This window comes from Anomaloglossus baeobatrachus, chromosome 6 (genome assembly GCF_048569485.1).
Source record: "Anomaloglossus baeobatrachus isolate aAnoBae1 chromosome 6, aAnoBae1.hap1, whole genome shotgun sequence".
Taxonomy (NCBI): domain Eukaryota; kingdom Metazoa; phylum Chordata; class Amphibia; order Anura; family Aromobatidae; genus Anomaloglossus; species Anomaloglossus baeobatrachus.
In genome coordinates, this window is record NC_134358.1 from 193,983,237 (window position 1) to 194,008,492 (window position 25,256).

Sequence of the window (25,256 nt, forward strand, 5' to 3'; positions counted from 1 at the left end):
TGCTAACCACTCAATCGGGGTGCTTGGGTATTGTCAGGGCCAGGTGGACGGGCAGACCCAGGAGGTGGATCCACTGGGCCGAACTCCTAGATGGTGGTAAGGGGTCCGGTAGCTGGAGCACTATAGGCAGCAGAACAGTCCGTGCACAGGAGTATAACGGAGAAGTCCCTGGGACTACGGAGTCACTGGTGGTAGTCCAGGTGACGCAGCTCAGGTTCAGAAGCCGAGAAGATGTCAGGCGGGGTCCGGAACCTTTGGAGCGAGATGACAGGTCACCGCAGGGATCCGAGATGGTACGGACTGTCAGGATGGCAGATGGACTGTGTTCGGGGTTCGGGATTCGGTCTGGACCGGATGGCGAGGCAGGCACGGCTCTACAAGAGAGATAGGTGAGTATATACACATATACACCAGGAGACCTGACTCCTAGCTTAAGAAACACGAAGATCAGGCCCCGCCCCCTTGGACATAAACCCCTTTATACCCTGTACCTGTTTTGCATCATTTCCTGTTAATGGACACTGGCCCTTTAAGAAAGGGTCAATGACCGCGCGCGCCCTAATGCGCATGCGCGCGGCCCGAGTGCCAGAAGCCAGAGCAGGAAGCTGCGAGGAGGAAGCAGCAGGGCCAGGATGGGGCTGTGAAGCCGACGGACGCCGGGTGCGGGGACCAGGACGCTGGGGACGCGCTGGCAAGGGGTGCTGGAGAGCGGGGAGCTGCGGTGACCGGACCAAGGAACCGGGAAGCGAGACGGGGGACCCGGGGAGCGTGACAGGTGAGCCGGAGGGAAGCACAGGGGACCCGGGGAGCGTGACAGGTATGCTCTGTGCTCGGCCCAGTAAAAGATATTTGTAGTCTTTGAATGGCTCTGTCAGGTTTCCGGGTTTTCCAGTCCTCTTTTGAAAAAGCTTGCCCTCGGTTAACATGGAGTTTTATGTTCTGTTGCCCTACTTCCTGTCCAGCTGCTTAAAAGGCCGCCTCTAAGCCTAGTCCAGTGCCTGAGTATACTGCTTGCTGTGTGCTCCTGCTTGACTGCTGCTGCTACTTGGATCCTCCTGAAAATCTACCGACCGACTCTGGACCACACCCGGTTTCTTCAAACTGTGCCCGGACTCCGTCTGCCGTCTTTGGTCAGCACGTCTGCCCGGTTTCTTCCGGTTCGTAACCATTCTGGACTTTCATCCCGTACGGACACTTCTGGACTTTACCGCTTGCCCCTTGTGTCCCGGCTGCGGCGCATTTAGGCCTTCCGGGGTTGATTGCCGGACAGTCCCTGTATAGGGGTTCGCTCTGGTGGTCTCCCTGGGGGAGTCCGGTGCGTGGCCCCGGGAATTCCCTCCGCTCCGTTTCGGGAAGGTATTTCGTGTGTTTGTTTTGCTGTGTTTGTTCTGCTGTGTTTGTTCCGTTGTGTATCTACCGTGGTTACATATCATAAACATCTTGTACCACAAACTCGTCTCTGGCTGTCATTGCCCTAACGCTATCGAAATCCTCAAAACATACAATAGTATTACATTATACTCAGGCCACAAGAGGATTTCGCTGGGGCAATGACTGAGACACGAGGAGTAGATCAGCTCTTTTCTATGATTAACTCCTTGCAGCAGGAGATGGAGGTGGTGCAGACTAAACTTAGAGATGTGGAGGCACAGCTGGGCCATGATCACCAGGTACTGGGTCCGGCTATTCAGGATTTGCAAGTCAGAGTGGAGGCTCAGGAAGCCGTCCCCACTACGTCCGTATCAGCTGCCGGTATGCCTAGGTTACTCCCATTCCGTTTCAATGGTGACCGTAGTCAGTTTCGTGGATTTGTGAACCAATGTATACTGTTTTTTGATGTACATGCCGATTATTACCGTTCTGACCGGTCCAAAGTGTTATGTATAATTATGTTATTAACCTCACGAGCACTGGCTTGGGCTAATCCTATGATAGAGAACCGGGACATCCGTTTAAATCACCTAGATGATTTTCTGACCGCAATGGCGCAGATGTTTGATGATCCGAATCGCCGTGCTACCGCTGAATCGGCTCTCCTTTCCTTACGTCAGGGAAAGCGTTCTGTAGTTGAATACGCCACTGAGTTCAAGAGGTTAGTGGTAGACACCGACTGGGGAAACAATGCATTATTGTCTGTTTTCAGAAAGGGGTTGTCCGGTACCATCAAGGACGAGTTAGCTCGTTCTGAATCTCCAGGGGATTTTGAACTGTTTCTCCAGCACTGTGTGCGTATTGATACCCGCTTGACGGAACGTAGACAGGAAAAATGGGCAGCTGTAAACCGTGTAAACAACTTTGCATTTCCTTCCAGAGAACCCGCTCTCAGGACGCCACGGGAGGCCGAGGACGTTCCTATGCAAGTGGACTCTCTGCAAAAGCGAGAGACCAATGAACGTCGCGAACACCGGCTCCGTGAGCGTCTGTGTTTCTATTGCGGTCAATCGGACCATTTCTTGATCGACTGCCCGAAACGTCCGAATCGCCCAAATAAGGTATTGGCAGCCATGGCAGAGTGTGACAACACGGACGCAGAGTCCGATATCTCTGAGGCAAGTGGACACTTGGATGCGGTATTTCCCTTGACTGTAATGTCAACCTCACCGAAGGACTCGGAAGGGAAATATACCCATTGCTCGCTCCCCATTCAGATCCGGTGGGAGGGACAGCTAATACCTACCTCTGCAATGATAGATTCTGGGGCAGGGGGAAATTTCATGGACTCCTCTTTTGCCAGGAAACACGGTATCCGGACTCAGCAAAGAGCCTCACCGGTTACCATGGAGACGGTAGACGGATCTCCGTTAATCTCTGGACCAGTTGATCGGGAAACCGTACCGCTAGAATGCGTCATGAAGCCAGGTCAGCAGGAGACCCTTGTTTTCATGCTAATTTCTTCTCCTCATTTTCCGATTATTCTAGGTATTTCGTGGCTACGGTCTACAAATCCGGTCATCGATTGGGAAACTAAGGAAATATCCTTCCCACCGCAGAGTATTCCGACCATTAGTCCAACTGTTCCGGTTCCAGTAACACCGAATGCGGAGGGCACTGTACAGGTACCTGTTCTACCTCCGGTGTATAACGACTTTGCGGACATATGCGACAAAAGAAAAGCCGATCGGCTTCCCCCGCATAGACCGTATGATTGCCCCATAGACTTACTCCCAGGGGCGGAGATCCCGTTTGGTCATGTCTACCCGTTGGCGGCACCTGAGTTAGAAGCACTAAAAAACTACATTGATGAAAGTCTGGCTAAGGGATTTATTCGTCCGTCTACCTCACCAGCAGGGGCACCCATCTTTTTTGTGAAAAAGAAAGAGGGGACTCTAAGACCCTGTATTGACTACCGGGAACTGAATAAAATAACCATCCGGAACCGGTATCCGTTACCATTGATTCCTGAGCTATTGGAGAGGGTCCAACAGGCAAAAATATTCACCAAATTGGACCTCCGTGGGGCATACAATCTACTCCGCATACGTCCCGGAGACGAGTGGAAGACCGCGTTCCGATGTCGGTATGGACATTTTGAGTACCTAGTGATGCCTTTTGGACTTTGTAACGCTCCCGCGGCTTTCCAACATCTAGTTAACGATATTTTTAGGGATATCATGGACCAATTCATGGTGATTTATCTGGACGATATCCTAATCTTTTCTGATTCCCTACAGGAACACCAGGAGCACGTCAAGACCGTACTTACCCGGCTGAGGGAAAACCACCTGTACATCAAACTGGAGAAGTGCGAATTCCATTGCTCACAGATACAATTCTTAGGTTATGTCATCTCTCCTCAGGGACTGAACATGGAGTCTGGCAAAATACAAGCAATTCTAGACTGGCCGGAACCGGGAAACATCAAAGAGGTACAACGCTTTGTCGGTTTTGCCAACTTTTACCGACGTTTTATCCGTAATTTTTCAGAGATCGTTCGTCCCATCACTCTGTTAACCAAGAAAGGACAGAAGTTTGTGTGGTCCGCCCAGGCCCAGGAAGCCTTCCATCGTCTCAAGGTCTGTTTTACCTCAGCGCCTATATTGGTACATCCGAATCCCGCACTTCCCTTTATCGTGGAAGTCGACGCTTCCGACTACGCATTAGGGGCCATCCTTTCTCAAAGGACTGGGGACAAGAGTCTCTTACATCCGTGTGCTTTCTTTTCCCGCCGGTTGTCCCCTGCAGAAAGGAACTATGACATTGCGGACAAAGAATTGTTAGCGATTATTTCCGCTTTCAAGGAATGGAGACACCACTTACAGGGAGCCGCGCAGCAAGTGATAGTACTCACAGATCATCGTAATCTGGAATTTCTTAAGTCTGCCAGGTGCCTGTCTCCACGGCAAGCCCGTTGGAGCCTATTCCTTAACCAGTTCAATTTTGTCGTTACATACCGTCCAGGTTCACGTAATGGGAAAGCCGATGCCTTGTCCCGAATCCACGCCGTGGACTCCGTGCCTGGAACCCCGTCTCAGACCGTGTTATCGGATGCCAATTTCATTGGAGTAATCCAGGACCGGGACTTGTGGAAGGACATCAAGCTGGCCTATGATGGTGACGTATTTCTTGCTGCCCCCCCGAATGATGTAACTCTTGTTCTTCGGAATGGTGTGTGGTTGAGAGAGCGACGCATTTATGTCCCGGAGGCCGTAAGACTTCGGGTTCTCAAGTTGGTCCATGACTCCGTGTTGGCTGGTCATAGGGGGGTACAGAAGACGCAGGAATTTCTGAACCGTTTCTTCTGGTGGCCTACCTGTTTAAAGGACGTAAAGGACTATGTCCACTCATGTGTGGTTTGTGCCCGGTGCAAGGTCCCTCGTGTGGCTCCTACAGGACTCCTCCAACCGTTACCCGTGCCATCTCGCCCTTGGGGGTCTATCTCAATGGATTTTATTGTGGAGTTGCCCGTCTCAGACGGTCACAATACCATTTTAGTGGTGGTGGATCGGTTGACTAAAGCTGCTCACTTTATTCCGTGTGCCGGTCTTCCCTCAGCCTCAGAGACAGTGGATCTGGTTATCCAGAACGTATTCCGATTGCATGGGGTACCAGACGAGATCATCTCTGACCGGGGCGTGCAGTTCACGTCTAGGTTCTGGAAGGGGTTTTGTACGGCACTCCAGATTGATGTATGTTTGTCTTCTGCATACCATCCTCAGACAAATGGGCAGACCGAACGGACCAATCAAACCCTGGAACAATACCTTCGCTGTTATGTCAGCCATCTGCAGGACGATTGGTTGAAGATGCTTCCGTTGGCGGAGTTCTCGTATAACAACACTCAGAGCAGCTCCACTAAGGTAACACCCTTCTTTGCTAACTTGGGTTACCATCCGACTATTTTGCCTAGGTCACCGGTTGCGGTCTCAGTGCCTGCGGTGGAGGACAGATTGACAGAGCTACGACAAAATCTGGAGGTTCTGAAGGACACTGTGGCTACAGCTCAGGAGCGTTACAAGAGGTCGGCAGACGCTCACCGGAAACCGGCACCCATGTATAAGGTAGGGGACTCTGTATGGTTATCCACCAAGAACCTGAGATTGGGTGTCCCTTCGCAGAAGCTGGGACAAAAATTCATCGGTCCGTTCAAGATCACCGGGATCGTGAGCCCTGTGGCCTGTCGGCTGCGGTTACCGCACCATCTAAAGGTACACCCGGTCTTTCATGTTTCTCTCCTCAAATCCGTCTCTCCCAATACGTTTCATGGTCGTGTCGTGCCTCCTCCTCCGCCTGTGATGGTCGACGGCGAGGAGCAGTTCGTGGTTGAGGACATTATTGACTCCCGGCTCCATCGTCGTCGGCTTCAGTATCTGGTACGTTGGCAGGGGTACGCCCCCGAGGACGATTCCTGGGAACCGGTGGGTAACATTCGAGCACCCCGGAAGATCGCTCAGTTTCATCGACGGTACCCGGACAAGCCGGGCCCTGACCCGTCCTGAGGCCGTTTCTGGGGGGGGGAGTAATGTCAGGTTTCCGGGTTTTCCAGTCCTCTTTTGAAAAAGCTTGCCCTCGGTTAACATGGAGTTTTATGTTCTGTTGCCCTACTTCCTGTCCAGCTGCTTAAAAGGCCGCCTCTAAGCCTAGTCCAGTGCCTGAGTATACTGCTTGCTGTGTGCTCCTGCTTGACTGCTGCTGCTACTTGGATCCTCCTGAAAATCTACCGACCGACTCTGGACCACACCCGGTTTCTTCAAACTGTGCCCGGACTCCGTCTGCCGTCTTTGGTCAGCACGTCTGCCCGGTTTCTTCCGGTTCGTAACCATTCTGGACTTTCATCCCGTACGGACACTTCTGGACTTTACCGCTTGCCCCTTGTGTCCCGGCTGCGGCGCATTTAGGCCTTCCGGGGTTGATTGCCGGACAGTCCCTGTATAGGGGTTCGCTCTGGTGGTCTCCCTGGGGGAGTCCGGTGCGTGGCCCCGGGAATTCCCTCCGCTCCGTTTTGGGAAGGTATTTCGTGTGTTTGTTTTGCTGTGTTTGTTCTGCTGTGTTTGTTCCGTTGTGTATCTACCGTGGTTACATATCATAAACATCTTGTACCACAAACTCGTCTCTGGCTGTCATTGCCCTAACGCTATCGAAATCCTCAAAACATACAATAGTATTACAGGCTCTCACGGGGGTAAAAATAACATTCAGATGCTGTGCCTAAAACAAAAATCCACCCTCTCTCCCCCGGAAGTGCTCTATTTATGGCTGGCTGTATGTGGGTGGAGTGCCAAACTGCCCAATCATTGATTTATAATGGAGTTCAGGCTCCGGGATCAAGTTCAGATCAAGTCTGGGTCCCAAACTAAACTTTTTCTAAAGTCCGGCTGAAACCGGCGAACCCAAACATACACGGGTCCGAACATCTCTATCCACAGGTCCTCTTATCTCTAGACCTATCATCTATTTAAAGATGTAAATTTAAATTTATTTATGTGTAAGATGCCAAGTGCTTATTGGCCAAACAAATGTAGCAGCCATCATCTTGACGTCAATGACCTACTATATCTGTAGGATATTGGACTGCTCACTCAAATAGAAACAGCTGTCCTATGCTATTACTATTAAAGTAATTAAATAATAAGGATATTTTCCATTTACTAATCACAGGTTTTACTGTAAATGTACTGAACTCCATGTGATAAGTATGTCTATTCATGTAAAATTATTTGAAATGCCAATCATGTCTAGGATAAACTGAAGGGTTATGTGCAGCTCAGTGCACCATGTAATTTTATACAATATGAAAAATGCCTTTTGGTTTTTTTTTAACAATTGGTGACTTTATGAAATAAACATATTTTATCCGAATAGTGATTATGTTTTGCAATATGTTCATTTATTTACAGAAATTTAAAGACAACTATTAGATATGACCAGTCTTTAAAATCTAATATGACCGAAGGAGTGAATATGCAATGTCTTTACATAGTAACATAGTTACATAGGCTGAAAAAAAGACCTAGATCCATCTAGTTCATCCTTTCACCACCAATTATTTATTTTGTCACTAAATAATTTATAACGACAATGTTGTGTGTACTGAGGAAATCATCCAGCCCTTTTCTAAAAGTTGTTATAGTGATATCATGTGTGTGGTGTTGACTTGAGTGACTCACAATTACAGTATGGTGGACATTGTGAATCCAATGTGCAGCCTCAGAAATGTTTGGATTCCTCAAGGAGTTGTGGGATTTCTCTACCTTTTGCCTCATTTCCTTGGAGTCTAAAATTCCTCTGTTGTCCACTACATCAATTTGCGTATAGCACTGGATGAACATTATTGATCTTCAACAGAAAAGAAGGAAAAAAGCGGCACTCACCAAATGGTAATCTTCATTTATTTAGACAAAGGGGACATCAAAAAGCAGGAAGGGATGTGGGGGCATCAGAGACGACGGAGGTCATTTCGCGCTCATGGGCGCTTTGTCGGGTCTAGACCCATTTTCTGCTTTTTATGGACTTTTGCTTAGCTGATTGCTTTTGTCCCTGTGCATATTATTGTCAATGGCCATGCTGAACGTGTTATGCCTGCCATCGGTTGGTCGCAGACACTACGTAGCTTCAGGCCTAGTAAGTACCAGTGTGGGAGACTGGCTGGGAATCCCTGGTTCCATTGACACCTGTGCACTTTATACCACAAACTCTTGAAGATTCCACAAATGGCAGCGCGCTTATTATGGAAGCAATAGAGACTATTAATGTTCCGTCTGTGACTGTTATGGGACTGGCTGCAGGTTGAGCGGACGCGGGGGCGTTTTTCATGGAAATTAATTTCAAAGATGAGACAGATGTCATAGGAGTCTGAACCTGACAGTGCGAAACGGCCACCGTCGTTTTTGACGCCCCCCGCATCCCTCCCTGCTTTTTGATGTCTAAATAATTGAAGATTACCATTTGGTGAGTGCCACCTTTTTCCTTCTTTCCTGTTGCAGATCATTTGATGGTTTCCCTGGAGGTGTTGCACCGCTTTGTTTGGTTTGTCTCCCTGCTGTGCCACACATTGTGGAGTGTATAGTGGAGCTACGTGTGTGGATTCTGGTGCCGGACATTTTATGCTTTTTATGAACATTATTGAGAAAATGTACCTTTTTTATTTGAAGCAACTGAACTATATCAGGGTTTATGTATAATTACATTGATAGTTTCATTTTTTTAATGTCATATAATATTGAAATTATTTTTTTCCTTTTTATCTTCATATTTTTTTATAGAGCGGTTTAATGTGTATCTTATGCCAACACCAAATTTAGACATCTATGGGGAATGCACAATGCAGATCACACATGAAAACATCTATCTATGGGATATACATAATGCAAAGGTGAAATTGGTTATGTGGCCTCTAAGCTCTTTAAGAAGATATGGAAGGGACTCCACATGGTTTACCTTTGAATCTGGAAGGTAAGTGAATGATTGTTTATTTCTGTCTCACATTTGCAGATAATTTAATCTATCTTCTTCTACACATTGCTTGAACATTTATATTTAATGAGTTTAATATTTATAAAAAGTTTTGCTACCTAATCTGTGACCAGCATGATGTAGGGGCAGAGATCCTGATTCCAGCAATGTATTATTTACTGGGCTTCTTGCTGCCATTTTGATAATATCCCTGTTTTATCTGCTGCAGCTCTACCACTTGCCTGAATTTTGAGCTGCCCACACCAAGACCAAGGATTGGCAGCTTTCTGTCTACACTGTGAATAGGCAGAAAGGTACATAGCAATGGTCAGTGCGGGGTTATAATAAGCTCATGATTTTGAAGGACTACCTAGATACAAGTTTACTAGTCCTCTAGTGATACACTCCTGCTGATAAAAAACAGTAAATGTATCAAAACTACAGCAAGGTGAGAAAGGGACACATCGCTAAAATCAGGTTCTCTGTCTCTATTTTATGCTACTCATTGATCAGGTGGTAAAGCAGGTATCACATTTAATTTAAAGGTTTTAGCTAATTAAAGATTTTTTTTCCTTTAATTTGGGTATATTTTTAATAAGTACATACTTTATCAGTGAAATTTAGTTAAAAAAATATTTTTATGAGTCATATAATGTTCAGAAGAACCATTTTAGAATTTTTCTCTGAACACATACCAGACTGTTTGATTATGGGTATTTTTTTTATCAATAAACTTTAATTAAACGGTTTCTAGAACTACCAGACTGTCACACAAAGTATTATAAACATATAAATAATAGCAGCTCAAGGTTTGTGCCGAAGATGATCTTTACTTGTTTATTCCAGCTGCAAAAAATATCAGATATAATATTTTCATTCAGAACATATACAGTCATTGCCAAAAGTGTTGGCACTTTTGAAATTGTTCCAGAAAATGAAGTATTTCTCATAGAAAATTATTTAAATTACACATATTTTGTTATACGCGTGTTTATATATTTTTTGTGTATTGTAACAGCACAAAAAAATAGAGGAAAAAAAGGCAAATTGGACATAAATTCACCCAAAAAGGGCAAGACAAAATTGTTGTCAGGTTTCTAAATTTGTGCATTGTATATTGCTGCAAGGACGTGATGCTCATTTAAACACATTTGTGGCAAGTATCAGGTGTGGGCAATAGGGATGTGCGATCCCCCCAATAGTCGGGATCGGGGAAACTTGCCCAATCATTTTGTAAAGATCGAGATCTGGATCGAGATAACACGATCTTACGTCCGATCACCGATCTTGGACTTTACAGTTTTTGAACGGGGCGGGGGGGCTGTAAAATAAAGAACACAGTTAATCATAACATTGTCATTATACCTACAGGTCCCGCGATGCATCCTGCAGACTGTTTCCCTACGCTTCTGCTTCCAAGTATGATCATCGCTGTGCTGCCCGGTAACCAAAGGACCTTCCATGACGTCATAGCATGTGACCAGTCACGTGTGAATGTTGTATTATCACATTGGCTACAGACTGGTCACATGACTATGACATCATGCAAGGTCCGGTAGTGTCAGCATGCTCGCTGGTACTTGGTGCTCGCCCGAGCATCTTAGTACTCGGTATACTCGGCGAGCGCCGTGTACCGGCGAGATGCTCGGCTCCCCCTCCCTGCATGTTGGCTCTCTTTACAGAGTCAGCCCACATGCAGGGATTGGTTGCCACACACTGTATAAAAATAAATTATTTAAAAAAATGACGTAGCGCTCCACGGTATTTTTGATCCTCAACGCAGATAAAGCAGACTGCTATGGGCTGTCACCCTCATCCTCATCTGCCTGGCTTTACCTTGGAATCAAACTACAGGAAAGACAATTATTTTTTTTATTTAAAAAAAATTATAAAAAAAAATGCGTGGGCACCCACCGTATTTTGATCACTAGTCAGGTAAAGCAAGGCAGCTGGGGGCTGCTGGGATTCTCAGCAGCCCACAGCCACCCCTGGAAATGGCGCATTGTTTCTTAGCGCCATTTTCAGGCACTTTACCCAGCTTGTCCAGCAGGTAATAAAGTGGTTAATACTAGCTTTGTATTCTTAGATGGTAGTAAGCCTGAAATTCATACTGTCACACCAAATTAGACATGGCCACCATGAATTTCTAGTTAGCAGTAAAAGAAAGACACAACACAGAGATTTTTTTTTTTTATTGGAAATAAATAAAAAAAAATTTAGAGACTCCATCTTTATTATAAAAAATCCGTAGTGCACAGGTACAGCAATGTCAAATCTGCTACATCACTCTGTACAGCAGCGGCTATACAGAGTGAGATGCAGGCTGACACTGAGACCGGAGTTCCACTTCCGTGAGACTCTTGCAGTCTCGCATGGGCATCTCCCCGAACTGACTGACACTCTCCGGACACGAGCGCCGATCGCTCCTGTCAGGAGATTTTGCGGCCGTACCAGGTGATGCCTATGTAACACTAGCACAGTGACCGTCAAAGTTCAGTTACCAGGACCTTCAAGGCGCCATAGTCATGTGACCAGTCTGTAGCCAATGAGAAAATACAGCATTCACACGTGACTGAGTCACATGGCTATGACGTCATTGAAGGTCCTTTCGTAGTCAGTGCTGGTTACAGGGTGGCACAGCAATGATCGGACGGACGCGGAAGCAGAAGCGCCGGGAGGCAGAGTCTGCAGAACACGTCGCAGGACCTGTAAGTATGACCATAATGTTCCCAGTAAAGCTCAAGATCGGGCTCGTGTACATGATCACTATGTGATCAGTATGATGCCTGATCTTTACAGTTCGGGATCGCCTATCCCTAATGAGCAATATAAAAATCACACATGAAACCAGATAAAAAGGGAGACGTTAACTCAATCTTTGCATTGTTCTGTATGCCACACTAAGCATGTAGAACAGAAAGAAAAGAAGAGAACTGTGTAAGGACCGGAGATCCAAAATTGTTGAATAATGTAAACAACCTCAAGGTTACAAGTCCATCTCTGGAGATATTGATGATTCTTTGTCCACATTGCACAAAATAATCGAGAAGTTTATAACCCATGGCACTGTAGCAAATCTTCTGGATGTGGACGGCAGAGAAAAGTTGATGAAAGATTGCAACTCAGGATAGTCCGGATGTTGGCTAAGTAGTGCCAATCAAGTTCTAAAGAAATTCAAGGTGTCTTGCAGGCTCTGGGTGCATCAGTGTCAGCATGAATTATCTATTGACATTTGAATAAAATTAAATGCTATGGCAGGAGACCCAGGAGCACCACACTGCTGACACAAAAACATAAAAAACCTAGACTGCAGTTTGCCAAAATGTACTTGAGTAAGCCAAAATCTTTCTGGGAAAGTGTCTTGTGGACAGATGAGACCATAGAGCTTTTTGATAAAGCACATCATTCTACTCGCTCCATCATTCTACTGTTTACCAAAAATGGAAATGAGGCCTACAAAGAAAAGAACACAGTACATAAAGTAAAATATGGTGGGTAGTGATGAGCGGACCTGTAAATATTGGGGTTCGCCGAATTCACACTGACTTGAAAAAAAAGTTTGGCTCTGGATCCAAACTTGACCAGAATTTGACCCCGGACAAAGAACTCCATATAAGTAAATGAGGACAAGAAGTTCTGTGCTGTAAAATGTTCATATTACCAACTAGGTAGCTACAAGGAAGCAAAATGGGAGTAAGAGCAGGACAGATACATACCATGGTTACTTGTGTTTTTTGGAAGATAACACAGCAGTCAGACCCTTTTCTGGGCCCGCTCATTAAACTTTATGAATATTCACTACTTCCCCCACACACCCTCTGTGCCAGTGTCTGGGATTAGTTGCAGACTGCTATACACATCCCCCACCTTCTGTGTTGGTTTCTATGATTGGCTGCAGACCAGTTGGCTGTATTTCAGTGTGAAAATAAATACATAGTTTTAAAAAAAAACATGGGCTCCCAACCTCTTTTTGATAACCAATGAGGGTAAAACAGATGGCTATGGGATGGAAAACCAAGCAGTCTTCTTTATTGTGCCTGGTTATCTAAAATCGAGGGGATTCCACTTCATTTCTTTCAACTATCTAAATAAATAATTAAAAGAAAAAGGCTTGGCTTTATCAACCAAGGTAAAGCAGAGAACTGGGGTCTGGTAATAGCAAGGTGGGAAGAACCATAGATATTGCCACCTCCTAGGCTGAAAATAGCAGCCCGCAGCTGCCCCAGAATTGGGGCAGTCATTAGATGTGCCAATTCAGGTGCTTTATATGCCTCATCACGATTTCCCTAGTGCACCATCAATCAAAGTAATATATGGTATTGATGGCAGCTGTGATTTCTCAAAAATCACATCTTCCATCAGGCCCTAGCTGAGTAATAGGGAGGCATCTATGAGACACCCCCATAATTCACCATGTAAGTCAAAAGAAATAAACATACACAGAAAAATCCTTTATTTGAAATAAAAAAAACACACACCTTCTTTCACCCTGTTATTAACCCCAAAACACCTGTGCAGGTCCAATATAATCAACACGACGTCCCACGAATGCTCACTGCAGCCTCTGAGACAGGCAGAGGGCAGCCAGGAAGCCCCCAGCAGTGAGTTCACAAGAGTGCACAGCCGGGCTATCTAAGACATTCATTCAATAAGAATTGCTTTCCACATCCAGAGAGACTGTATAAATAAGATTCTATTTGGGTGAAACATCACCTAAGTAGCTTTCACTTCTATGCACAAGACTTTTATATATTGACTAGCAGGTGGCCCGATTCTACGCATCGGGTATTCTAGAATTTAGGTATTGTGTAGTTAATGTATGATTTTTGTTATATATATATAGATGTTGTTGTGTGTAGTTACCAAGTGTTTGTGTAGCGGCTGTACATGTTCTGGGTGTTGTCTGGGTGTGGCGGGGGGTGAGAGAGGTGTTGTTTGTGTATTGCGTTGTGTGTGTTGCGTTGTTTGTGGAGTGCTGTGTGTGTGTGTGTTGCGCGGTTTGTGTGGGTGTGGGGTGTGTGTGTGTGTTTTGGTGGGAGGTATGTTTTGTGCAATGTGTGTGTTGTGTGGCATGTGCGTATATTTGTGTGTGCCACGCTGTTTGTGTGTTGGGTGTCTGTGTAGGGCGGTGTTTGTGGTTCCCAGTGTGTGTGTGGTGTGTTGTGCAGTGCGTGTGTGGTGGTGTGTGTGTGTGTTTTGGGGGGAGGTGTGCACCCCCATCGTGCTCCATCCCCCATGCTGCGCACCCCCTATCGTGCTCCATCCCCCATGCTGCGCACCCCCCATCGTGCTCCATCCCCCATGCTGCGCACCCCCCATTGTGTTCCATCCCCCATCGTGCTCCCTCCCCCATGCTGCGCACTCCCCATCGTGCTCCATCCCCCATGCTGCGCATCCCCATCGTGCTCCATCCCCCATGCTGCGCACCCCCCCATCGTGCTCCATCCCCCATGCTGCGCAACCCCCCTCGTGCTCCATCCCCCATGCTGCGCACCCCAATCGTGCTCCATCCCCCATGCTGCGCACCCCAATCGTGCTCCATCCCCCATGCTGCGCACTCCCCATCGTGCTCCATCCCCCATGCTGCTCACCCCCCATCGTGCTTCATCCCCTATGCTGCTCACCCCCCATCGTGCTCCATCCCCCATGCTGCGCACCCCCCATCGTGCTCCATCCCCCATGCTGCGCACTCCCCATCGTGCTACATCCCCCATGCTGTGCACCCCCCATCGTGCTCCATACCCCATGCTGCGCACCCCCCATCGTGCTCCATACCCCATGCTGCGCACCCCCCATCGTGTTCCATCCCCCATGCTTCACACTCCCCATCGTGCTCCATCCCCCATGCTGTGCACTCCCCATCGTGCTCCATCCCCCATGCTGCGCACCCCCCATCGTGCTCCATCCCCCATGCTGCGCACTCCCCATCGTGCTACATCCCCCATGCTGCGCACCCCATCGTGCTACATCCCCCATGCTGCGCACCCCCCCATCGTGCTACATCCCCCATGCTGCGCACCCCATCCTGCTCCATCCCCCATGCTGCGCACTCCCCATCGTGCTCCATCCCCCATGCTATAATAGTTCTCCTATTATACTCAGAGAGGAGTATAATAGGAGGACTATAATAGGAGGAGTAGTCCTGGGGGAGAGGAGTATAATGCCGGCTCCCTGCACATGTATACCGGGAGTCGGTGTACGCTGGTAACTATGATACACATCGGGTAACTAAGGGACCTTAGTTACCCGATGTGTATAATGGTTACCAGCGTTCACCGGCTCTGTCACGATCCCAGCATCGCAAAGGTATGTGTGGTGCTGCTGGGATCGTGACGGAGCCGGTGTACACTGGTAACTATGATACAGATCGGGTAACTAAGGGACCTTAGTTACCCGATGTGTATAATGGTTACCAGCGTTCACCGGCTCAGTCATGATCCCAGCATCGCAAGGTTATGTCTGGCACTGCCGGGATCGTGACGGAGCCGGTGTATGCTGGTAACTATGATACACATCGGGTAACTAAGGGACCTTAGTTACCCGATGTGTATAATGGTTACCAGCGTTCACCGGCTCCGTCACGATCCCAGCAGCGCAAGGTTATGTCTGGCGATGCGTGCGGAGGGCCGGGGCGAGCGGCCAATCCATGTGGAGGGCGGGGCCAGGCCGAGGCGAGCGACCAATCCGTGGGGGGGGCGGGGCAAGGCCGCTGGGGAGCCGGTGTACACTGGTAACTATGATACACATCGGGTAACTAAATGACCTTAGTTACCCGATGTGTATAATGGTTACCAGCGTTCCCCGGCTCCGTCACGATCCCAGCAGCGCAAGGTTATGTCTGGCGATGCGTGCGGAGGGCCGGGGCGAGCGGTTAATCCGTGCGGGGGGGCGTGGCCAGGCCGAGGCTAGCGACCAATCCGTGGGGAGGGGGGGCGAGGCCAGGCCGAGCCAGCGGCCAATCAGACGGTTGTCACTGTAAGGACACAATTTTGGAGCAAGACAGACAGACAGACAGAATAAGGCAATTATATATATAGATATGTGGTTGAAAAAATATCATTAAAAGTAGAGATGAGCAAACCCATGGAAGTTTGGCTTGGCAGGTTCAGTCAGACTTTAACCCCATAGCGACGGCCTAACGTCTCAAGACGTCGGAAAAACAGGGTACTTATTCTGTTCCGACGTCTTGAGACGTCAGGCCGGAAAAAGGTTGTAGCGCCCCCCAGTGACGAAAAATCTCGGGGGTTTCAGCTACCGGGGGTAGCTGAGACCCCCAAGATTATGAATCGGGGTGTTTTTTTTGTTCCCCGATAATGTGATCGCCGGTATACACCGTATACCGGCGACAACATTAAAAAAAAAAAAATGGCAAATACTACTAATTTCTTTCTCATCTGACATGATCAAACATGTCAGATGATAAAGAAATATAAGCCCCTAGTGCCCCCAAAGCCCCCGGTACCGGAGAAAATCACCCCCCACCCCCCACCCCACCCCCGGACATCCAAAATGGCGCCGACGCGCGGCGAAAACTCCCGCCGCCGCCGGCTCTGCATTCATTTCCCTCCGATCTGAAATGATCAAACATTTCAGATCGGAGGGAAATGTCCTCCCCCTGATCCCTCCTCCGGTCCACCGGAGCTGTCTGGTCACCGGAGCCCCCTCCGGTTCTCCAGACCTTGCAAGATGGCGCCGGCGCGCTGAAAGCTGCTGCTGCTGCCGCCGCATTCATTTCCCTCCGATCTGAAATGATCAAACATTTCAGATCGGAGGGAAATGTCCTCCCCCTGATCCCTCCTCCGGTCCACCGGAGCTGTCTGGTCACCGGAGCCCCCTCCGGTTCTCCAGACCTTGCAAGATGGCGCCGGCACGCTGAAAGCTGCTGCTGCTGCCGCCGCATTCATTTCCCTCCGATCTGAAATGATCAAACATTTCAGATCGGAGGGAAATGTCCTCCCCCCTGATCCCTGCTCCGGTCCACCGGAGATCTCTGGTTCCCCGGAGCCCCCTCCGGTTCTCCAGAGCCCTCCCTCCGGTCCACCGGGGTCCGATCCGCTAGATCCCGGTATCTCCCACCCGATCTGGGATCCCCCGTTCCCCCACCGCCCCCGCACAGTACCTCAATAAAGGATCGTTGGGCCCCCCGGTCCCCCGGTCCCCCGGTCCCCCGCGGCCCCCCTTCCTCCCTTCTCCTGGAAAATGGCGGGCGCATGCGCAGTGTGCCTGGCATAATCTGCCTCCTGCACCCGGCAACAACAAAAAAAAATTCTGATTGGCTGTTTAGATTTGAATACTGTGATAGATCCTATCACAGTAGTCAAAATGCCAATATTTGATAAATATGGCAGCATTTAGGTCTGCCTTTCTCCTCTCTCCCTTGTAGTTGATCTGGGAGAGAAGAGAGAGAGACTACGTGCTGCCATATAGAGAGAAAAAGTTATAAATTCACAAAGATCATCATATTCCCAATTTTTCTGATCACCCCCCTGTGATCATCCCCTCCTCCATCATTCCGTCATCCCTCGCTGCGTCATTCCCCTAAATATTTTTTTTTATAATCTTTATAAAAAAATTTAGGGTTTATATAAAAAAAAAAAAAAATACTAGTGTTAGGTTTTTTTTTATTTTTTGTTAGCCAGGGATAAAAACAAAAACCATGGCCCGCAGGATGTTTACGGCAGAGCAAGCGTACTCACTGCTTGCCTCCGGCAGTTCTGGGTCAGAGACCGAATCGGCCTCAGAAAGAGATTTTTCGGATAGCGGTGACGATTCGGCTTCCTCCACGGGGTCCCACACCCCGCTAGTCGCCGCTGCTGAAGCGTCAGGGGCGGGACCTAGTTCTGCAGTCCCCCATGCTCTCTAGAACCCCGACCCGTCCTTTACCCCACAAATTCCCCCTTTCATAGGAGACCCTGGCATAAAAATAAATGTCACCAATTTTGCCCCACTGGATTTTTTCCAAATTTTTGTTAACCAACAAGTACTTGAGCATATCACCCACCACACCAACTTGTACGCCCGCCAATATATTGCCCAAAAGCCAACATCTGTGCATTCCCGTTCCTGGATCCCCACAAGCGTCCCGGAAATCAAAAAATTTTTAGGCATTACCCTCAACATGGGAATAGTGAAAAAACCCAGTTTACGCTCCTACTGGGCAACCAAATCTGTCCACGCCACCCCTGTATTTGCAGCCATAATGCCCAGAACCCGATATGAGACCCTATTGAGATTCCTCCATTTTAGTGATAATTCCCAAGTCCCCCCAAGAACTGACCCCAATTATGACCGCCTTAATAAATTGAAACCCCTAATATCCCTCCTGAAAGAGTCCTTCCTAACTTCCTACAGCCCAGAGGAGAATGTTTCGGTTGACGAGTCCCTAATGAGCTACAAGGGCCGTCTCTCATTCCGTCAGTTTATCCCCTCCAAAAGAGCCAAGTATGGCATAAAATTATATAAAGTGTGCGAAAGCACCAGCGGGTACACGTGTAACTTTATCATTTATGAGGGTAGGGACCGCCAAATAAGCCCACCCAACTGTCCCCAGACAATTAGCATCCCAGGAAAAATTGTCTGGGAGCTAATGACGCCATTTCTTGGTAAAGGTTACCACGTGTACACCGACAACTACTACACTAGTATCCCCCTATACCAATCCCTCCATGCTGCAAATACAGGGGCCTGTGGGACAATAAGGAAAAACCGTGTTGGTTTGCCGGCACAGTTAGTGTCCAGACGTCTAGACAAGGGGGCGTCATTCGCACTGGCAAGTGACAAACTGCTTGCCGTAAAGTGGAATGACCGCAAGGACGTCTACATGCTCACCACCCTGCATGAGGACACCACTGTGTCGGTCAGAGAGAGGGGAGCCACCAGGGACAAACAGAAACCCTTCTGTGTGACCCAATACAACAGGTTTATGGGTGGCGTGGACCTGTCTGACCAGGTGCTCCAACCATACCTGGTAAAGCGGAAAACGAGGGCCTGGTACAAAAAGGTAGCAATCTACCTGATACAGATTGCTACCTACAACAGTTTTGTACTGTATAAAAAATCACGAGGGCCCCTCACATTTCTGCAATACCAGGAAAAAATTATTGAGTCCCTCATGTTTGACTCAGCGGCACCAGAGGCAGCCTTCGAGTCAGAGAATGCCCGGAGACTAACGGAACGGCATTTTATGCGTCTCATGCCTCCTACTCCCACCCAAAACCGTCCTAAAAAAAGGTGCCGGGTCTGCAGCAAACAGGGCAATAGGAGCGAATCAAGATATTACTGTCCCATGTGCCCTTCCCAGCCAGGACTTTGTGTTACCCCCTGCTTCGAGATCTACCACACATCCCACAATTATTAGACATCATACACTATTCCCAAATTGTGTGGTAGGGTTTTTCTTTCACAACATTTATATTTCCTGTGTAGTGAGCCCCTGTGTTACTTGTCAAATAAAATTTACTATTTTCATCAGTAAAACACATTTTACCCCATTTCACAAATAATTCCAGGACTTGATCACTCACATACCGAAGTGTTATGCAGACAAATTCTCGTCATATGCCCACGTCTGCGTACTCCAGAATGTGGACCCCGCAAATGTTCTTGAAACATCTGATCATCTGACAAATAATTCCAAGATTTGATCACTCAAAGTTTTAGCACCAGTCATCTTAGTCTGACTGCTATTACAACTACGTCTTGGTGATACGGGCATGATAATTTTATTGGAGGATCTGAAGCTGTTCTGTAATTTTACACCATGGGCTTTACTGCATGGTTCTTGCCGAACCTCCTGCACTGGACAATACTTTTATAACCCTGTGGGGGACTGGTTGTTTTGTGCATATAGCGGTTCCGACCTTGGCAGGTAGGAGCCTGTTATGATGTACCATGTCGTCTGGCACAATTGTCCCTCATATAGGGATTGATGATGCTAAACAGACATTGTACGACCAGTCTCTGAAAAATTAACGTGTCCTTCTAGCCCTCCTGGTGTTCCTTCATCTCTGGAACAAGCACAAGTCTGCCATATAGTTGGCGGTATTTTCCTCCACATTTTGCCCTTCACTCCAAGATAAAATGTACAAAAAATCCATTTATGTGGGTTTTCAGTTGTTCTGATAACACATAGGCTCTGCAAATCAAATAATCCAAAATTTGAAAAGTGCACCTTCCCTTCCAAGTCCTGCCGTTTGCCCAAACAGACGTTTTTGACTACATGTTGGGTATCGCTGGACTCGTAAGAAAGTGGGTAACAAAATGAGGGGTCCACGTTTTGGTGTTACATCTTGTAAAAGTGGAAAATTTGGTGCTAAAGCATCACTTTTGTGAAAAAGAAGAACATTTTCAATATGACAACCTATTGTTATAAAATTCTGTGAAGTACCTGTGGGTTCAAAATGCACACTATACCCCTAGATAACATCCTTGAGGGGTATAGATTCCAGAATGGGGTCAGTTGTGGGGGAGCTCTACTGTTTAGCCACTTTAGGGGGTCTCCAAACACAACATGGCGTGCGCTAATGATTCCTGCCAATTTTGCAGTCAAATGGCGCTCCTTTCATTCCGCACCCTGCCGTTTACCCAGACAGTTGATTTCCGCCACATATGATGTATCGGCGAACTCAGGAGAAATTGCACAATACATTTTATGGTGTTTTTTTTCCTTTTACCCTTGTGAAAAAAAAAGCTACATGGTTGAAGTAACAATTTTGTGTTAAAATTAAATTTTTTTATTTTCATGGCTCAACGCTATAAAGTTCTGTGAAGCCCCTGGGGGTTCAGGGTACTCACCAAACATCTAAATAAATTCCTTGAGGGGTCTAGTTTCCAAAATGGGGTCAGTTGTGGGGGGTTTCTGCTGTTTAGGTACCTTAGGGGCCCTACAAATGCAACATGGTGCCCACAATCTATTTCAGCCAAATTTGCTTTCCAAACTTCAAATATTGCTCCTTGTGTTCACAGCCCTCCCATTTGCCCAAACAGAGGTTTCTGACCACATATGGGGTATCACCGCGCTCATACGAAAGTGGGTAATAAACGTTGGGGTCCAATTTTTGGAATTACCTCTTGAAAAAGTAAGAAAATTAATGCTAAAGCAACATTTTTGAGAAAAAAATGAAAATTTTCAATATGACAACGTAACGTTATCAAAATCTGTGAAGTACCTGTGGGTCCAAAATGCTCACTATACCCCTAGATAGAAGCCTTGAGGGGTCTAGTTTCCAGAATGGCGTCACGTGTGAGGGGTTTCTGCTGTTTAGGTACCTTAGCGGACATGTAAATGCAACATGGTGCCCGCAATCTATTTCAGCCAAATTTGCTTTCCAAACTTCAAATATTGCTCCTTGTGTTCCCAGCCCTCCCATTTGCCCAAACAGAGGTTTCTGACCACATATGGGGTATCACCGCGCTCATAAGAAAGTGGGTAACAAGTTTTGGGGTCCATTTTGTTGTGTTATTTCTTCTAAAATTGATTACATTTGGGGTAAAGCAACATTTTTAGGTAAAATTTTATTTTTTGCTTTTTTCATTCAAAATTGCTTTAGTTCCTGTGAAGCACCTAAAGGGTTAATTAACTTCTTGAATGTGGTTTTGAGTACTTTGAGGGGTGCAGTTTTTAGAATGGTGTCACTTTTGGGTATTTTCTGTCATCTAGGCCTCTCAAAATCACTTCAAATGTGATGTGGTCCCTAAAAAAATGGTTTTGTAAATTTTGATGTAAAAATGAGAAATTGCTGATAAACTTTGAACCCTTCTAACTTCCTAACAAAAAATATTTTTTTTTCCAAAATTGTGCTGATGTAAAGTAGACAAGTGGGAAATGTTATTTATTAACTATTTTGTGTCACAGAACTCTCTGGTTTAACGGAAAAAAAATTCAAAAGTTGAAAATTCCAAAATTTTCAAAAATTTTGCCAAAATTCATATTTTTTCACAAATAAACGCAAAAAATTTTGTCCAAAATTTGGTACTAAAATGAAGTCCAATATGTCACGAAAAAACAATCTCAAAATCAGTGGGATCCGTTGAAGCGTTCCAGAGCTATAACCTGCTAAAGTGACACTGGTCAGAATTGCAAAATTTGGTCTGGTCATTAAGGTGAAAATTAGCTCCGTCACTAAGGGGTTAAATAAAGTTTGATTTGTGACCCGAACTTGACCCGAATCCCAATGGAAATCACTAATTGCGCAGCTGGGGTCTCTGCCCACAAACAGCCAGGTATAAACAATGTAATGCCCAGTGTCAGAAATCTAGGTTTTTGTCCTAGGTCATGGGTAGAAATAAGAGGACCCCTGGAAGTTTGGGTTCTGTGGGTTCAGCCAGACTGTAGACAAAGTTATTGACCTGAACTTCATTGGAAGTCACTGGTTGAGCAGTTTATGTCTCCACCCACATACAGTCAGCCATAAAAAGAACACTTCTGGGGGAAGGTGAGTTGTTAATTATTCTTTTTTGTACACATTTTTTTGCCCTCACTGTGAGCCATCCAAAAACACTGCAAGCGGCTCACACTGGGCAAAGAACTGGGCATATTCGAGCACAGCAATGCTCGCTCTAATGATTTGCATACGTAAAGCAATCAAACTCCGAACTAAAACACTGATTATTTTTTTGTAAAGTCTGCATTCGGGGTGAACACTGAACTTTAACCCCTTAACGACCGCGGGCAGTAAAATTACGTCCTAAATGACATAATGTTACTGCCTGCGGTCTGCCTGCGGCAGCATGCCGCGATCAGCACACATCTCAGCTGATTTTCACAGCTGAGATGTGTGCCTGCTAGGCACGAGCAGAATCGTTATTTGCTCGTGCCGATTAACCCCTTATATGGCGCTGTCAATATGTGACAGCACCATTATAAGCGCGATCGCGGTAAAGTTATACTTACCGCCCGATACCGGAAGTCACGTGACGCGATCACGTGACTTCCGTTAGTTGTCATGGTAGCACAGGGTCATGTGATGACTCCTGTACTACACCTGACTTGCTTTCACTTTCGCTGTGCCCGGGGTACAGCAAAAGAGAAAGAGAGTGTATCTGCTGTTTACAGCCTTGTAGCTGTGATCAGCAAATACTGCAGAGCGATCGGAATGCTGATCGCAATAGCCCCCTAGGGGGACTAGTAAAATAAAAAAAAAGTTAAAAACAAAGTTTTAAAAAATTAAAAAAAAACAAAAAAACCTAAAAGTTCAAATCACCCCCATTCGCCCCATTGAAAATTAAAGGGTTAAAAAAATAAAAAATATACACACATTTGGTATCGCCGCATTCAGAAACGCCCGATCTATCAAAATTTAAAATCAATTAATCTGATCAGTATACGGCGTAGCGTCAAAAAAATTCCAAATGCCAAAACGACTTTTTTTGTCACCACAACTTTTGCGCAAAACGCAATAAGAGGCGATCAAAACGTAGCATCTGCGCAAAAATGGTACCGTTAAAAACGTCAGCTCGAGACGCAAAAAATAAGCAGTAACTGAGCCATAGATCCTGAAAAATGAGAACGCTACGGGTCACGGAATATGGCGTAAAACGTGCGCCACTTTTTTCGGACAAACTTCCGATTTTTTTTTAACCCCTTATATAAAAGTAAACCTATACATGTTTGGTGTCTACGAACTTACACTGACCTGAGGCATCACACCCACACATCAGTTTTACCATATAGTTAACACAGGGAATAAAATATCTCAAAAACCATAGTGCTATTGCACTTTTTTTGCAATTTTTCTGCATTTGGAATTTTTTTGCTGTTTTCCAGTACACTATATGGTAAAAATGATGGTTTCATTTAAAAGTACAGCTCGTTCCGCAAAAAATAAGTTCTCACATGACCATATTGACTGAAAAATAAAAAAGTTATGTCTCTCAGAAAAAGAATGGCGAAAAAAAAAAACGGAAAGCGAAAAATCGGCCGGTCGTGAAGGGGTTAAACTTTGAGTCTGCTCATCTCTGGTCATGGATCTTCCAGCAGGACAATGATCCCAAATATACTTTAAGAATCATCCAGAAATGGATGGATACAAAGTGCTAGAGAGTTCTGAAGTGGTCAGCAATGAGTCTGGATCTAAATGCCTTTGAACATCTGTGGAGAGATCTTCAAATTGCTTTTGGGAGAAGGCACCCTTCAAATATTAGACCTGGAGCAGTTTGCAAAAGAAGAGTGCACAAGAAGAGTGGTCCAAAATTCCAGTTGAGTGATGTAAGAAGCTTGTTGATAGTTATAGGAGCAACTGATTGCCATTATTTATTCCCAAGGTGTTAGGTTGAAGGTGTCAATAATTTCTTCCAGGGCATTTTAGGAATTGTGTGAATTTTGTCCACTTTGCCTTTTCGTCTCACATTTTTTGAGTTGCTCCAATACACACAAATGAGATGTGTATGACAAAACCAGTACTTGTAATTGCAATAATTTTCTGGGCAAAATACTTAATTTTCTGGAATGATTTCAATGGTTCCATCACTTTTGGCCATGACTGTAACTAATTGCTGAGGTTAGAACTTTTATTCTTCTGTTCTTCCCTACAAATTTGACATTGTTTCTTATAGTTAAAACATGGACATTAAAACATTATAGAATATAGGCATTCATATTTTTCTTGTAGAAGATGAAAATCTGAACTAAATCCAATAGTTATCAGAACTTTATTTAACACTGACATAAAATTGACAGAAACAACATCTAATCACATTGTTTTTCCTCTAACCACAGTTACTAGGAATACCGCAGTTTTCAAGGACTTTTTTTTACAATTTTACCAAAGGATTGCATAATGTCTGAAACCAAGTATTCTGCTTCTCAAACTTATTTTATAATTGTTGGGCTCATCAAAGCAATTTCACTGCAAAACCTATCATTAACTTAGAGAAGAGGCCTGTGTACATTGTTGCACAAAATGTCATATAGATAGGTGATGGTCTTTTAAATAGGTTTTTTTAAGAGGTTTCATAAAAATATGGCAGAGTTTTGGTATAATTGTCAAAGCAAATGCTCTAACACATGACTACAGGGGGCTTTTTTTCAGCGCTGGAGTAGTGCTTTTAATCTAAGGTCCCTGCTCCAAGTATATGCTCACCCTCTGGCGTCTTTATCTTTTACCGATGCCTCTCCTATTCCTATTCGCTGCCTGACTAGTGGGAGAACAGAAGTTCCATTACAAGCACCCAATTCAAGTCTATGAGAAACAGAACAAGGCTTTCATAGACTTTTATTGAAGAGTGACCACCATGAAATATTGGAGCAGCTAGCAGGTCAGAAACTGAGATGACTGATCAGAGCTGCATGGATAGAAGATGAAGACCATGGCATAAGTGTATGGTCAGGGAGCTTATATTTAACACTAGAACTACTGGACTCGTGACAC

General features: G+C 46.0%; 1 protein-coding gene across 1 annotated transcript in view; it reads left to right on the top strand.

Moving 5' to 3' along the window:
• Positions 1 to 25,256, top strand: part of DOK6 (docking protein 6) — an 802,283-nt gene that overhangs the window by 416,948 nt on the left and 360,079 nt on the right. The window contains exon 5 of the mRNA XM_075316414.1: positions 8,700 to 8,889. Coding sequence (XP_075172529.1) covers positions 8,700 to 8,889 — 190 coding nt within the window. The remainder of the gene's footprint in view (positions 1 to 8,699; positions 8,890 to 25,256) is intronic.